The sequence below is a fragment of the Apium graveolens genome, chromosome 8, assembly GCF_009905375.1.
Source record: "Apium graveolens cultivar Ventura chromosome 8, ASM990537v1, whole genome shotgun sequence".
NCBI lineage: Eukaryota > Viridiplantae > Streptophyta > Magnoliopsida > Apiales > Apiaceae > Apium > Apium graveolens.
Window position 1 is genome coordinate 153,499,551 of NC_133654.1, and position 15,475 is coordinate 153,515,025.

Here is a 15,475-nt window from a genome sequence, read left to right on the forward strand (position 1 = left end):
ACAACAATTTCTGAGCCTTTCTTGTGAAGGTGAGAGAAAAGATCTCGAGAAAAACAGAAATAGAGAGAGGCAGGCTCCTGACCTGGCAAAAGGAGAGGTAGTTGAGAGTCAGGATTTAGAAAATCCTTGTGAGGAAACTCTGACTAACAAAATTCGTGAGATGATTGCAGTGGGAAGTAATGAGACTACTTTAAAAGAATACATAGATATAACACGTGCTCAGAGTAGCATATAAACAATTTCTGATCCACAGCCTGTAGACCCTCAGTTCACTTTGATGCACCAAGTGCTAATATTTTTCCTGCAGGTCTAAATACTGATTTACAGTCCATTCATGTTGTTCCTTCCACCATTACTACAATCCATGTTCTTGCTGGTGATGTAGTTACAGAACAGTCCTTTCCAAAAGCTGATATTCCAGTGTTCATCCCAATTCCTGAGTCTCATGCACATTCTAATGAAACTCAGGTCTTGGAGTTAGATACTAATGTCCACACCTATGCTTACAATTACTAAGGGAATTAAAATAAATGTTGATATTGAAGTTTCTGAAGCTGTTGGTTTTCATACAGCTCCTTTGGAAGAAATAACTCTAACGCTGAAGATGAAGTAACACATAAATTCAAAGAACAAATTGTCGATGATGAAGCTTCTAGTGATTAAGATGATTCCGATGATGGAGATCATATTGATGTCTCCAAAATTAATGTAGCTCTTGATCCTGATAAAATTTTGGATGACATAATCTTTCTTTAAGATATTCCTGACAAAGAAAGGAAGCTGAAAATGGCTGAGCAAGATAAAGCTGCAACTCAAAAGTATTTAGAAGAAGAATGGACCTCCAAATGGAAGGATCCAAACTATCCTACTATGAACCATGCTTCTCAACATCTGGAAACAACTGAAAGATAACTTGCAAATCTTGATCTTCCCACTCATTTTAAGGCTTATGCTCTCATGGTTAAATCTATACATTTAACTCGAGATAAGGCTCAGACTCAGATGGATGCACTTAAAGATGCCTTTCATGAATTCAAGTTAAAGTCAGAGTTTGAGATGTAGAAGCAGATAAAGCCTCTTATTTCCAGACAAGATAAAATTGAAGCCAATCAGGCTAAGTTAGAGGCTACACAGGCCAAAATGTCTGGGCAATTGAATGAGGTTCAGGAGTCCCTAGAGCTGATAGTTTCTCTCTTGCTTGGTGATGATGCCAAAAAGGGGGAGATTATATCAAAATTTAAATGCAAGCATCTCAAGTCAAATACTGGTGACAGGGATGATGCTCCTGATGGAGGGAATACGGGAGGCGAAAAATCTAGGAGTAGAGGTGGAGATCTAAGTAGATATAGTGGTGTTTATAAAACCACTAGCCAATTTATAAAAGATGGAGGTTGAGGTAATGGAAGAGGAAGAGGAAAACAACAATTCTCTAAGACTGTGCTTATAAAAGAATTGACTACAACAATGACTACAACTACACAAAGACAAAATCTGACAGTCATAAATGCTGATGAAGACTAGGCTGGTATGGAGATAGAAGCTGGTGTTGAAGCTAGTTAGTTCTTATAGACCTTGAAATATAAAGGAAGAAAGACAACTCTACACTAAAAAGATCCAAAGATTCTAGCATTTGATGTTGAATTAGTTAGAAGAGTTTTTAAAAAGAGAATGCCCATATGTCAATATTGAATAGATCAGACAACTAGAAGAAAATTTTAAATTGCTAAAAGTTTATGCTGTAAATAATGATGATGTTCCAATAATTGATGATTTCTCAGAAATGGAAAGGCCAAGAGAAGGAATTGTAATCAAGGATGTCAGTCAATCTACTAATTCTGAAAGACCTATTCTAAGGTCTCAAGCTATTCTTAATGCTATCAGAATGTATAAGGGGAAAGAAAAGGTTGGTGAACCTTCAAAGCTTGATCTGGAAACCTCAAATACCGATTTTGATGATTCAACCACTAACAGAGCTGAAGTTGAAGATATTCCAGTACAAGCTGATGAATTTATGGAGTTAATCTCTGGCATTGCTCAAGTTAAAGAAACAATTTCAAAGAAGATCTCAACAACTGACATTGCTTATGTTGAGGCTAAAGAAACAAAAGCTTATGTCATTGTCAACACAACCTCTGATACTACTCATGTTGAAAGAAGATCAAGATCTGACAGACCAAGGTTTAAGGTACATCATGTACAATAGGATTGGAATGAATAAAATCCTATATAATTATGTTAACAAAAGTTTTACTCATGAACTTGTGGGTAAACTGGCATCAGACTTTGAAGAAAAGAAGAAGCTACTGTGGAAAGATAAGACACCTGCTCCTGATAGAGACACTGGTATAGTTAAAGACATTTATAGTGGAGGATCTCAAGCTAGAGAAGCCTATCAGAGAGGTTGTATTGGTCATTAAAAGGTTGGGATTTATAAAGGAGATGCCTTGAAGATAAAAGACATAAATTCACTTACTGGAATAGGTGAAGATGTTAATCTTCATGATCTTCAGAAAATAATTTGTGTCCATATTGTTCTTGACAAATTTGATGGTAACAAGCCTAAAGAAAAGATGTTTTATTTTCTTTCTTCTGGAAAATGGCTAAGAGTGTCTCAAGAACAAATGGTGAACAAATCATGTCAAGAACTTGAATACCTTGTCTATATGCTCACTGTAAAAAATGTTTTCACTGAAAGATGGTCTAAATTTCTGAAGGGCCTAGTTCATGAGAAGAAAAAGGGTATGACTAAAAACCAAATTCATTCCTCAATTTTTACTGAAAGATAATTTAGTTGCTGACATGCCAAAGGGAGGAGCACAAATTGTTGAACTGTCTGCTTCAAAGATGATTTCTTTCAATCCTGATGCTAAGGATTATGGGTTGATTCAACTGGATGATTTGAACTTAAGAAGAAGTAAAATTTCTTATCTAAAAACTGCTATTTACCAAATTGATGAATCTTCCTAAGAGCTCAAAGATGTCAATCAAAGACTAAAAATGTATTTGAATATAGTAGAAGAGAATATGCTCAAACAATTCTTTGATGAAGCTACATAATATGCCATAATTCAAGACTGAAGAATAAATTCTGATGCACTGACTGTAAGCTTGTACATCTGTTAGTATTTTTGTATTTAGATAGGTTTTGACATCATTAAATGGAAACTTGTACATATTTTTATAATGCACAAGTTGGGGAGATTGTTAGATGTAATTTGATGATATCAGAGTTTACAATGAGAGTTTGCCATTAGATTTTACTACTATAAGATATTATAGTTTATTAATTTTATCAGTATTTGATAGATCAAAGTTTATTATCGGTCTTTTCCTATCAACATCTGTCAAATCTGGATTCTAGGAAGTAATTGATCCTATCTAGAAGACTTGATTTGCAGAAGATATGTCGGTGTAGGACTTTACTTCTTTGTAGCAATCAATAGTTGGTTATGTATTAGGATTTCTTATTCATGTATATCATATTAATTAAATTGATTGTGTAACTGTGCAGTTAATAAGCACATATTAGGTTAACACTATATGTGCCTAGGATTGTTTTATTATTCTATGAAACCTAGCAGCTCTCAAGAATATATGTTCATCCTTTGAGAGAGTATTGTAATCAGCTTATATATATCAATACAAAATTTGTTACTCATTATTGAGTTTTAATTTGAATTGATTGTTAATACATTATTAACCCCCCTCTACAGTATACTTAAAGGCATAACAATCGTCTCAAATGCTACTACTTTTAAATACATCATTTACTGTTATGTACAGACACTTGACCATATAAATGAACTTCCTTTAGTGAGTATGACTTCAAGACTATAGTTGTCTTCTTTAACCTTAATTTATACCATGTCTTCAATTCTTCGAATCCTATGCTTCAAATACTGTCTATCTTCAATCAATACCAATACACTGAAATCTTTTCGTGGCACTTTTACACTAAATCTTCAACACTTCTAAAACCCTGAAAGTATTCAAACCTTATTCTTCACTGAGGCATGAACATGTTAATAAACTTCTTTAAGTGACCTATAATTATACTTCAAACATTCTTATAATTTTTTGATTTTTTGTATTTGCCTTGTCTTCATTTCTTCATGATTTCTGTGAAGACGTAATATTATTTACCTGTCATGTTCTAGTGTTGAGTTATCACATGTATTATTCATACATATTCACAATCTCACCAACAAAACAGAGACAAGAGCATGTCGTAACCTCATATGCCACAGTTTTTTACATAAAGAATTTATTGTAGTAGACACAGAACCAGTATTATTCACTAACAATCAACTTAGGTTAATTTGCAGAAGGGGATTGAATATAAATTAAAATTTTCAAGTTAATTTATGCATAAGAAAGGAAATATGAACACAGATGTTTATAATTTCGGGTGAGTTATTTCGACTTTCCACATGAGGTTTATCTTAGAATAAATAATATGTTGAAATTACAAATGTAATCTCACAACATCGATTTTCAGTGTTTCACTCAGAGGAGGATATCTCTCTAAAGCCTGTGAAAATGAAGAACCTATTTTTAAGTGAAACACTGTTGCTAATTTATTTATATATTACCAAGTTACAGATCTCGCTAGACAATACATATTGCAGTCTTCGAGGTCTAGCAAGGTTGTTTCTTCATTCTCTTTCCCGTGATGCTTGACAAATGAGGATATATATAATCTTGATATACAACCTTGAATATATCTCCAAATTTTCATACACAGAAATGGAGTATTTCTTCTTCTTCAGAATCCAAGATCACATGTAGTGTTTATCTTGGCTTCTCATCTTCTTTTCTAAGATACCTATCAGCCCATGTGCTATGACGGTCCTAGATTTTGACCACTGTCACGTAACTACCAATAGCTATAATCTGCATTATCCATGGATAGTTGTTAGACGTAGAACTCCTTAGCCATTGGAAGTCATTCTGCTACAGCTTCCCTTATCCATTGATAGTCACTTAATTAGAATTTCATAGGCTAATGTATATAGCAGTTGATGCTTCTGTTCATTTAGCAATTGAAGATTCACTTCACTTAATCTAAATTACATGGCATCAAATATTTACACTTAGTCATCCTATTCTAGATATCCATTGATTCAACATGACTTCTGAATAAATAATTGTATTGTTATCTGTTTATTGAGTTATCAGATAAGATATTACAATGACCACATCATTTCATGGGGCTACTCTTCCAATTGTTATCCCTTAGGATGGTTAGCAGTTGAAGGTTACATTTTGTTCTAACATAATTATACAAAATCTAGTTTTATTTATCATCAGAATTTAGGCTTGATTCCTAACAATCTCCCCCTATTTATGAATGACTGAATAACAGCCATAAATTACACCCTTGATGATAACAAAACACATCTTGATAAATTAAGCATTAGTTGTGCATAAATGTGCTATGTTAAGCTGCTCAAAAATGAAATGTACAAGGAAATAGTTTTGAGGAAAATATGTTACTCTCCAAGTTGCTCCTTCTATCTGAGCATGTGTGAACATGTTATCTTTCATATTTCTTTTCAATTTGTAATTCCAATATGTCCTTTAAGAAAGATCCCTTCATCCTTTACTTTGACATACTAGCTTTTCAGTTAAACTCTGAAGATTTAGACTTCTGGCAGTGGAAGTACAATTTCTAGTTTCTGCTAAGTCTAGGCATAACACCATGTCAAGTCCTTCATTGATGAACTGAGATGGATATTGTAAGCTACTACCTCTTTTCTTGTGTTCAGACACTGTTATAGAATCAGTTCTGAGGTGAAATATAATTCTCAACTTCCTGGATCTTCTTTGGATGAAGTTTGTCTTGGAAAATCACTCATCTATATTGGAAAAATACATGATTGAGTTATTTTCCTCAGTCTCCTTCTCCAAAATAGAAGATTTATAATTTTGAAGACTGATTTGTATAGAACTTTCTTGTTTCTAATAACCTTCATGTCCTTTTTAGAAGATAAGAATGAAATACCCCTTTTCTCAGGATTGAAAGGCCATACATTGGATATAATTGGATCCTCATTAAGTTCACTAGTTAATTAAACTTAACAACTTAACCTTCTTCCTTTCTTCCAGCTGTGCTTGTTCTTTCCCTTGAATTTTGTGACTGCTTATTGGCTTGCAGTTGTTATGCTGACTTTGTGACCAGTTTGAACTAGACACTGAATTATTGATAATTGAATATTTTTTTATATCTTCAAGCTAAGCCAGTTCTTAGCTTCCAAGTGATAGAAAGATCTTCTCTTGAGCCATTACCCCATTCTGTTGATGTACTGTTATCCTTCTAGTGAATTCTCGATGTCCATTGCTTCCTCTTTTCTGAAGAGATTTTCATAGTAGACTTGCAGAGTTATCTTCAGCTCCTCCTCAGATAGAGACTTCTTGCCCCCCTCTTATTTGAATAAGTCTACATAATTTTTCTTGTTTATTGTTCCTTTTCTAGATAGAATTACTCCCCCTCGGCTAGAGCCGTGACTTCTATAGATTATTCCCTTAGAATTACTCCCCCCAGCTTGAGCTATGACTTTTGTCTTCTATAAGCTTAAACTACTCAAATTAACTTCCGCCCCTTTTTGTTAGCATTATGGGTTTAAAATATAGCAGTTTCAAGAGTCTTGATTCACTTTGAGGATTGAGAAGATAGACTTTCTCAAATAAAAATTTGAGTTTATGCAGTTAAAGTGTGACATCCTGGCTTGTACTTTGCATCAGCCTTCTGATGTAATCATTAAAGATCTTCATATAGTATCCAGTTGTACCTGTAATTCACTCAAGATCTTTATTTGCTTGCATCAGGGACTCCCATTGGCTCACATCTCACACCCTCACCATCACCTTCTAAGGTGGAATACTCATTTTTTACTTGCAGGGCTGAAAAAATTATTTTGCCTCTCATTCACTCCTCTTCTTTTTCCTGCTTTAAAAAGCAATATCTCACTCTTAGTGTTTTCACTCCCTTCCCTCACACCTAGGAATATTAAAATGATTGTGTTTAGTAAATTGTATAAGATTTATAGATTGTACTATTATCAACAACTATAAGATAGTTGTTGATACATAATTTGACTTATAAATGGCTATGCCAGAGGAATAGCCATTTATGAACAAATAATTATCAACAACTGAATGATAGTCATTAATAAAGAGAAGACAATATCAATTAAGAGTGTCATAGCAGTTGAAATTTGTGAGAACTGATTAGCATTTGTAAAACACAGTTTTAACTGATTATGACTGAAATGAGAGACTGATGTTCCAATATATCATCCAGAGGATAATGAACACCAGTTTTAGAATATGTCTTCACCATAAATTCAAGATTTGCATCATTAATTTGAGGACTCCGTAAATAACCAATATTCAGGAGAAGACTGGATGAGCTATTTTGGTGCACTTGAGGAGATGTTATCAGATTTGATGAGTTTGGGCTGTGATTATTCATTAACAAGCATCACATCTATCTGAATTATTGAAAGGCATTGTCTCGAGAAATGAGATGCCTCATATTCCGAAATGAACATTTGTACTCACAGGAAAAATTATTCAGAATCAAGGCATTCATGTGGTTATGTGGATGTGTTCTTCATTTTCATGAAGCTCTAGTAAACTAGAGGGGATTTGAATGTATCTTCCACTTAGATAACATTCTCAAACTCAGGTTCCCTTGGGAAGGGACCACCACAAATGTGGATTTCTTAACTTGATAAATCAGGTTAGTTAAACTTATTGTCTCAATACTTCAGTGAAGTATATCTTAGACAATAGTTTTGAGGGTTGTTGTTCTGTCATGCTGAACTTCCATTTGGATAAGAGTGGATTTGATTGATTTCCCCTCAGAAGTATCATTCTTAAACCATGTAGCCATTACAAGTCTACTTGCATATAAAATGTGCTAGATATCAAAGGTCTTCACTAAAGAGTGATGAAACCCTTGATTTTGAAATGGCATCATAAAGGTCTACCTCAGCATGTAGTCACTAGCCAAATCTGGATGGGGGGTTCTGATTTGGAAATCACAATGCAAGCACTGTGTTTCATGAATTCTTGGTTTAACAATGAAATTTATTGCTAATTTGGTGCAAGCGAACTCAAACAAGTTGAGCTTCTTGATTCTAAAGAAATTTTTGATCTTTAAAGTAAGGTTTAGTCGAAATTGAGTTTTGGCAACATTTTCTGAGAGATAGAAAATGTTTCAAGTAATATAATCTCATTTGTTCAAGTCAGTGCTTCACATTTAACTCCATTGATTTGTGAAGAATTTTATAAGAAAACTACAAATATTCAGTTGAATCACTAGTATCTTTGAGGGAGATAGCTAGTGAGTGCACTCAGGAATTGATACCAGTTGGTTTTGGCTCAGAGAGGCTTACTGTATACTCAACTCGCAGGTTTAGATGTATGACTATTTTCTTTGTAATTCGATCACTTATGTTTTTGGAATTGAAGTCAGAAGGCGGTTAATAACTTGTAGGATACCTTAAAGTTACTCATTTAAGGTCAAGTTATTAACTTCTAGATAACATATTATGAAGTTTGTTCAAATTCTTAAACATGATTGAACTGATAAAATAGTGTTGATTGTTAAACTCATTGTGATAGCTGTATGATTGTGACAATATTCAAGATATAGCACCAAGTTTATCAGAAATTGTTAAGTGGCATTTATGTCCACTTAGAACGTCCTATAAAGGCTTGAATTGATATTTCGCATTCAAGATATTTGTATTTTTGATGTGTTTTGTTGTATTTTTGCATTTCAGGCATATATCAGGGATCCAGGTGATTTAGCATTGCTTTGATGCTAAAATGGTGTTTGGAAGGTGTCATAAAGAGCGTTTGTGCAAAGACCGTCAAGAACCAGCAATTAAAGAGAAACAAAATCAGAAGTTTTTCCAGGAGGACGGCGTGGCCGCGCTGGGCTAGCGCGCGGCCGTGCCAGAAGTACAGAAGGTCAGCGAGCCCGCACTGGTGAAGCGCGCGGCCGCGCCATGTCAGGATGAAAGAATCCTGATTCTATTACAATTCTGATTTTTGGGCTTCTAATCTGCATGGGCTGCTATATAATGACAACTTAAGATCATTTTTCAAGAGGAGACATAATAGAGCTTAAGGAGAGATCGACGAGAAGACCTATAGCACAATTCAACGAAGGAGAAGACGATATAGTTTATTCTTGTGATTCTTTGTTCTAAGTTGTAATCTTGGATGCTCGTTTCTTGTTTGTTGAACCTATACCCTTATTACGTACTTGGTTTATTATTTATTCAGTATAAAGACAATGTTTATTATACCATGCTTTCATCGGAACCCACGGTGATGATGAGTTCGGTTATGGGCTAATCGTTATCGTGGGGTTCTAGCGGATTTACTTATGGATTTCTTTAGTTAATCTTGTTTCGATACCTTAGTGTGTGGTAATTGTATGATATCCTAGTATTGGTTGTGCTTATTCGTCTTATGAGCATCGCGAACTTATAAGATAGCATGTTAATCTCTATTAAAGCAAAAGTGAATTTAGGGGTTTTGAACTTGTCATGCTAGCATAGGTTCATGTATTTGATATCCATGATTCGTAGGTAATTTTAACCATCTTACTTGCCCTATTTAATTACAATAGATAATTTATGCATTAAATCGTTATGTTGTCAAATTCTATAGACATATAGGGTCTCAATATTATTGGTGTATATTCAGCTTTTATCTCTTTTGTGGATGTCTGGTAGTAAGGTATTCGTACAACGAAAGTTGGCGTTTACTAGTTTTGTGTTATCTGAATAGTATCATCACCATTACATGCTAAGGTTGAGAACAAAAAGGCTATTGAATGAAGTAGTAATAAAGTTATAATCCCATGTTTGTGTTATATAAGTAAATCAATCTTTTAATTCTCATAGTTAATTGCATGTTAGTTAATAATCTTAGTTATAAACAATCTCAATTAGTTATTCGTCTTGACATTAAATAATAACCATACCATTGTTGCATAAATGGATTGATTGAAATTAACCTAAACCAGTCTCTGTGGGAACGGACTAGATTGATTCTATATTACTTGCGATCACGTATACTTGCGTGAATATTAGCACGTGTTTTCATCCTAACATGTTTTTGGCGCCGCTGCCGGGGACTCTGTGTTAATTTTTAGTTTATGTGTTTGTCATCAGTGCTCGTTAAAGTTCATTGACTCGGACATTGTTACTTACTTATTTCCTTGTCGTGTTTCAGGTACTCTAGTGAGCATGTATGCATACGCGTTCTCTGTCTCGTAAGAGAATACTGGATCAAGCTGAGGAAGAAGTTTTAGTAGCTAAGAAAGTTTTTGAAAAAGTTCTTGTCGAGGAGAAAGTTGAAGAAGAAGCTCTTATTGCGGTGGGAGAACCAGAAGCGAATACAAAGGCTTTGATGGATTACTCTCAGCCGAAGATTAATGATATTCAGTCTAGCATTGTCCACCCAGCCATCATGGCTAACACCTTTGAGATCAAGTCGAGCATGATTCAGATGGTACAGAACTCAGTTCAGTTTGTGGGTTCTCCAACAGAAGACCCCAACATACATATCAGAGATTTCATCGAGATCTGCGACACTTTCAAGTTCAATAGAGTTTCAGAAGATGCTATTAAGTTGAGGTTTTTCCCATTCTCTCTGCGGAATAAAGCTAAGTGTTGGTTACATTTTCTACCACCAGGGTCTATCACCAAATGGGAGGATCTTGCTCAAAAGTTCCTAAATAATTTTTTTCCTATGGCGAAGACTGCTGCAATCAAAAATGCATTTACTCAATTTGCTCAGCAATCTGGAGAATCTTTATGTGAGGCTTAGGATCGCTACAAGGAGATGCTTAGAAAGTGTCCTCACTATGGGATGCCTGACTGGATGATCATTAACTACTTTTATAATGGATTGGGTGCTACTTCTAGACCGATACTTGATGCAGCATCAGGAGGAGCCTTATAGGCTAAAAGCTATGATGAAGCTTATGAATTGATTGAGCTAATGGCTGCCAATGAATACCAGAACCCAACTCAGAGACTACCTCAAGGTAATGTAGCAGAAATTCTGGAGGTAGATGTAGCTACTGCTATAGCTTCTCAGCTTAAGGCTTTGAAGATGAAGGTGGATTCTTTGGCTAATTATGGAGTTAATCAGATCACTAGTGTCTGTGAGCTTTGTGATGGTGCCCATGAGACAGAGCAGTGTGCTATTTCTAGTGAATCAGCTAAGTTTGTGAGCAACTTTCAGAGGTCGCAGCAGCCTCTTCCAGCCAGCTATCATCCTAACAACCACAATCATCCTAACTTCAGCTGGAGCAACACTCAGAATACGGTTCAGCAGCCTTATCAGCAGTATGAAGCAAAGCAATACAACCCTCCTGGTTTTTAGCAACCACAATACGCACCAGGACAACAACTCCAGCTGTAATAATCTGATAAAAAATCCGAATTGGAGGAATTGAGGCTCATATGCAAGAGCCAAGCGGTGTCTATCAAGACCTTGGAGAATTAAATTGGGAAAATTGCCAATGCTTTGCTAAATCGACAACCTGGTACACTCCCTAGTGACACTGATGTTCCAGGCAAGAAGGAAGCAAAGGAGCAGGTTAAGGCAATTACATTGAGGTCTGGGAAGGTTGCAAATCCCGAAAAATCTCAATTTTTGGAAGAAGAAGCTGTGGCTGAAGAAGAAGTGCAGAAGGAAGCAGAAGTGGAACCAAGGAACACTACTGTGGAACACACTCCTTCTGAGGGTAATACAGGGGAGAAACATATATATCCTCCACCTCCTTTTCCTAAGAGGCTGTAGAAGAAAAAGCTTGATAAGCAGTTTGAGAAGTTTCTGAAGGTGTTCAAGAAACTTCATATCAATATACCTTCCACTGAATCTCTTGAACAGATGCCCAGTTATGCGAAGTTTATGAAAGTTATTCTCTCTCAGAAAGTGAAGCTTGATGACTTAGAGACAGTTGCTCTCACGGAAGAATGCAGTACTGTGCTGCAACAGATATTGCCTCTGAAGCTTAAAGATCCTGGAAGCTTCACTATTTCTTATACCATTGAAAAAGTATCATTTGACAAATGCTTATGTGACTTGGGAGATAGCATCAATCTGATGCCCTTTTCAATCTTCAAGAAGTTAGACTTACCTGATCTAAAGCCTACTTACATGACCTTGCAGTTGGCCGATCGTTCTATTACATATCCATGAGCAATTGTGGAGGATTTCTTGGTCAAGGTGGATAAACTAATCTTTCCTGCTGATTTTGTAATTCTTGATTTCGAGGAGGATAAGAAGATTCCCATAATCTTGGGAAGACCATTCTTGGCTACTGGCCGAACCTTGATTGATGTGTAGAAGGGTGAGTTGGCTATGCGACAGCTGGATCAGGATGTGACGTTCAATGTTTTTAATGTCATGAAATTCTCGACTGAAAATGAGGAGTGCTTAGAAGTGGAGTTGGTCGATTCTGTGGTTACTTCAGAACCTGATGAAATGTTAAGGTCTGATGCCTTAGAGAAAGCCTTGTTGGGGAATTCAGATTGTGAAGATGATGAAGGTGATGAACAGTTACAGTATTTGAATGCTTCTCCTTGGAAGTGAAGGCTAAATATGCCTTTTGAATCTCTTGGATTGGAGGATTTGAACAAATCTCTAAAGCGCCTCAAGCCATCAATTGAGGACGCTCCTACACTTGAGCTTAAACCATTACCTGAACACTTAAGGTATGCTTTTTAGGTGTTGTATCTACTTTTCCTGTTATTATTGCATCTGACCTTTCAGGTTGTGATAAGGAAAAGCTCTTAAGAATTATGAGAGAATTCAAGTCGGCAATTGGATGGACTATAACAGATATTAAGGGAATCAGTCCTTCTTATTGTATGCATAAAATTCTGCTAGAGGAAGGTAGCAAGCCTACTGTTGAGCAACAAAGAAGGCTTAATCCGATAATGAAAGAAGTTGTGAAGAAAGAATTCCTCAAATGGCTAGATGCAAGGATCATTTATCCCATCTCTGACAGTTCTTGGGTGAGTGCATTTCAGTGTGTGCGGAAGAAAGGAGGTATCACCGTTGTTTCTAATGAAAAGAATGAGCTCATTCCTACTCGAACAGTCATGGGGTGGAGAGTTTGCATGGATTACAGGAAGCTGAACAAGGCCACAAGGAAGGATCATTTCCCTCTTCCGTTTATTGATCAGATGTTTGACCGATTGGCTAGCATGAGTACTACTGTCTTCTGGATGGCTATTCGGGTTATAATCAGATTTATATTGCTCCAGAAGATCAGGAAAAGACTACCTTCACTTGTCTTTTTGGTACTTTTTCTTTCGGAAGAGTTTCTTTTGGGTTGTGTGGTGCACCTGCCACATTTCAGAGATGCGTGATAGTTATCTTCTCTGACATGATTGGTCAGAATGTGGAGGTGTTCATGGACGATTTCTCTGTGTTCGGTGATTCTTTTGACGAGTGCTTGCAGAATCTTGGCGTCGTTCTTAAAAGGTGTGTTGCGACCAATCTGGTTCTCAACTGGGAAAAATGTCATTTTATGGTGCGACATGGCATTATTCTTGGGCACAAGGTCTCTAGTAAAGGTCTTGAGGTGGACAAATCCAAGGTGGAGGTTATCGAAAACCTTCCTCCAACAATTCTTGTTAAGGGAGTCCGCAGCTTTCTTGGTCATGCGGGATTCTATAGGCGATTCATCAAGGACTTCTCTAAAATCTCTAAACCCTTATGCAATCTCCTAGAGAAAGATGTCCCTTTCAAGTTTGATGATGAGTGCCTTACTACTTTTGAGATCTTAAAGAAGAGTTTGATCACGGCACTAGTCATAACTACACCTAAATGGAATGAACCTTTTGAGATGATGTGCGATGCAAGTGATTGCAGTTGGAGCAGTTCTTGGGAAGAGAAAGAACAACATATTTCATGTGGTCTACTATGCTAGTAAGACCCTCAATGGTGCTCAACCGAAATATACTACTACTGAGAAAGAGCTACTGGCTATTATCTATGGTTTTGAGAAGTTTCGATCTTATTTGCTTGGGACGAAGGTGACAGTTTTCACTGATCACGCTGCAATTCGCTATCTCATCTCGAAGAAGGACTCGAAGCATAGACTTATTGGATGGGTTCTTTTACTTCAGGAATTTGAGTTGGAGATTAAGCACATAAAGGGTACTGACAATCAAGTCGTTGATCATCTCTCTCATTTAGAATATCGAAGTGTAATTTCACAGGATAAGACATTGATAAATGAGTCTTTTCCTGATAAGCAGTTGTTTAGGGTAAAAGAGGAAGAACCGTGGTTCGGAGACATTGTGAACTACCTTGTGAGCAACATTATGCCTCCAGACTTGTCTTCTGCTCAGAGAAAGAAGTTTCTTCATGAGGTGAAGTGGTACATGTGGGATGAACCATTCTTATTTAGGCAAGGAGCTGACCAAATCATCAGGAGATGTATTCTGTAAAGTGAAACAGGGGGGGATCTTGCGAGATTTCTCACAAGCTAGTTCATAATGTCTCTGAACCACAATTCTTCCTCTTTTACCCTAAACAACTGCTCATCAGGAAAAGACTCATTTATCAATGTCTTATCCTGTGAAATTACACTTGGATATTCTAAACGAGAGAGATGATCAACGACTTGATTGTCAGTAACCTTTTTATCCTTAATCTCCAACTCAAGTTCCTGAAGTAAAAAAACCCATCCAATAAATCTAGGCTTCGAGTCCTTCTTCGAGATGAGATAACGAATTGCAGTGTGATCAGTGAAAATTGTCAACTTCGTCCCAAACATATAAGATCGAAACTTCTCAAAACCAGCCAATAGCTCTTTCTCAGTAGTAGTATAGTTCAGTTGAGCACCATTGAGGGTCTTAATAGCATAGTAGACCACATGAAATATGTTGTTCTTTCTCTTCCCAACAACTTCTCCAACTGCATAGTCACTTGCATCGCATATCATCTCAAAAGGTTCATCCCAATTAGGTGTAGTTATGACCGGTGCCGTGATCAAACTCTTCTTTAAGATCTCAAAAGCAGCAAGGCACTCATCATCAAACTTTAAAGGGACATCTTTTTGTAGAATATTGCACAAGGGTTTATGGATTTTAGAGAAGTCCTTAATAAACCGCCTATAGAATCCCGCATGACCAAGAAAGTTGCGGACTCCCTTAACAGAAATTGGTGGAGGAAGGTTTTCGATAACCCCCACCTTGACTTTGTCCACCTCAAGACCTTTACTATAGACCTTGTGCCCAAGAAAAATGCCATGTCATACCATAAAATGACATTTTTCCCAGTTGAGAACCAGATTGGTCTCAATACACCTTTTAAGAACGATGCCAAGATTCTGCAGGAACTCGTCAAAAGAATCACCGAACACAGAGAAATTGTCCATGAACACATCCATATTCTGACCAATCATGTCAGAGAAGATAGCCAT

At 36.4% G+C, this 15,475-nt stretch overlaps 1 protein-coding gene and 1 non-coding gene across 2 annotated transcripts; both read right to left on the reverse strand.

The window, feature by feature from the left end:
* Positions 1-10,791: 10,791 nt before the first annotated feature.
* LOC141681214 (small nucleolar RNA R71) lies at positions 10,792-10,898 on the reverse strand. Its single transcript, XR_012558656.1, has one exon. It is a non-coding gene; the product is annotated as a small nucleolar RNA R71 (small nucleolar RNA).
* A 3,638-nt stretch (positions 10,899-14,536) lies between these two features.
* Positions 14,537-15,475, reverse strand: LOC141680076 (uncharacterized). Its single transcript, XM_074486399.1, has 2 exons — positions 15,311-15,475; positions 14,537-14,719 (listed from the first exon to the last, which is right to left on the reverse strand). The coding sequence occupies exons 1-2, from the start codon at positions 15,473-15,475 to the stop codon at positions 14,537-14,539; spliced, it is 348 nt and encodes a 115-aa protein (XP_074342500.1).

What these genes read in the sequence shown, in the direction of transcription:
- LOC141680076 (XM_074486399.1), bottom strand. Translation starts at nt 15,475, where the DNA reads ATGGCTATCTTCTCTGACATGATTGGTCAGAATATGGATGTGTTCATG. An exon ending in GGGAAAAATGTCATTTTATG is followed by an intron (nt 14,720 to 15,310) that starts GTATGACATGGC and finishes TTTTTACTTCAG; the next exon opens with GAACTTGAGTTGGAGATTAA.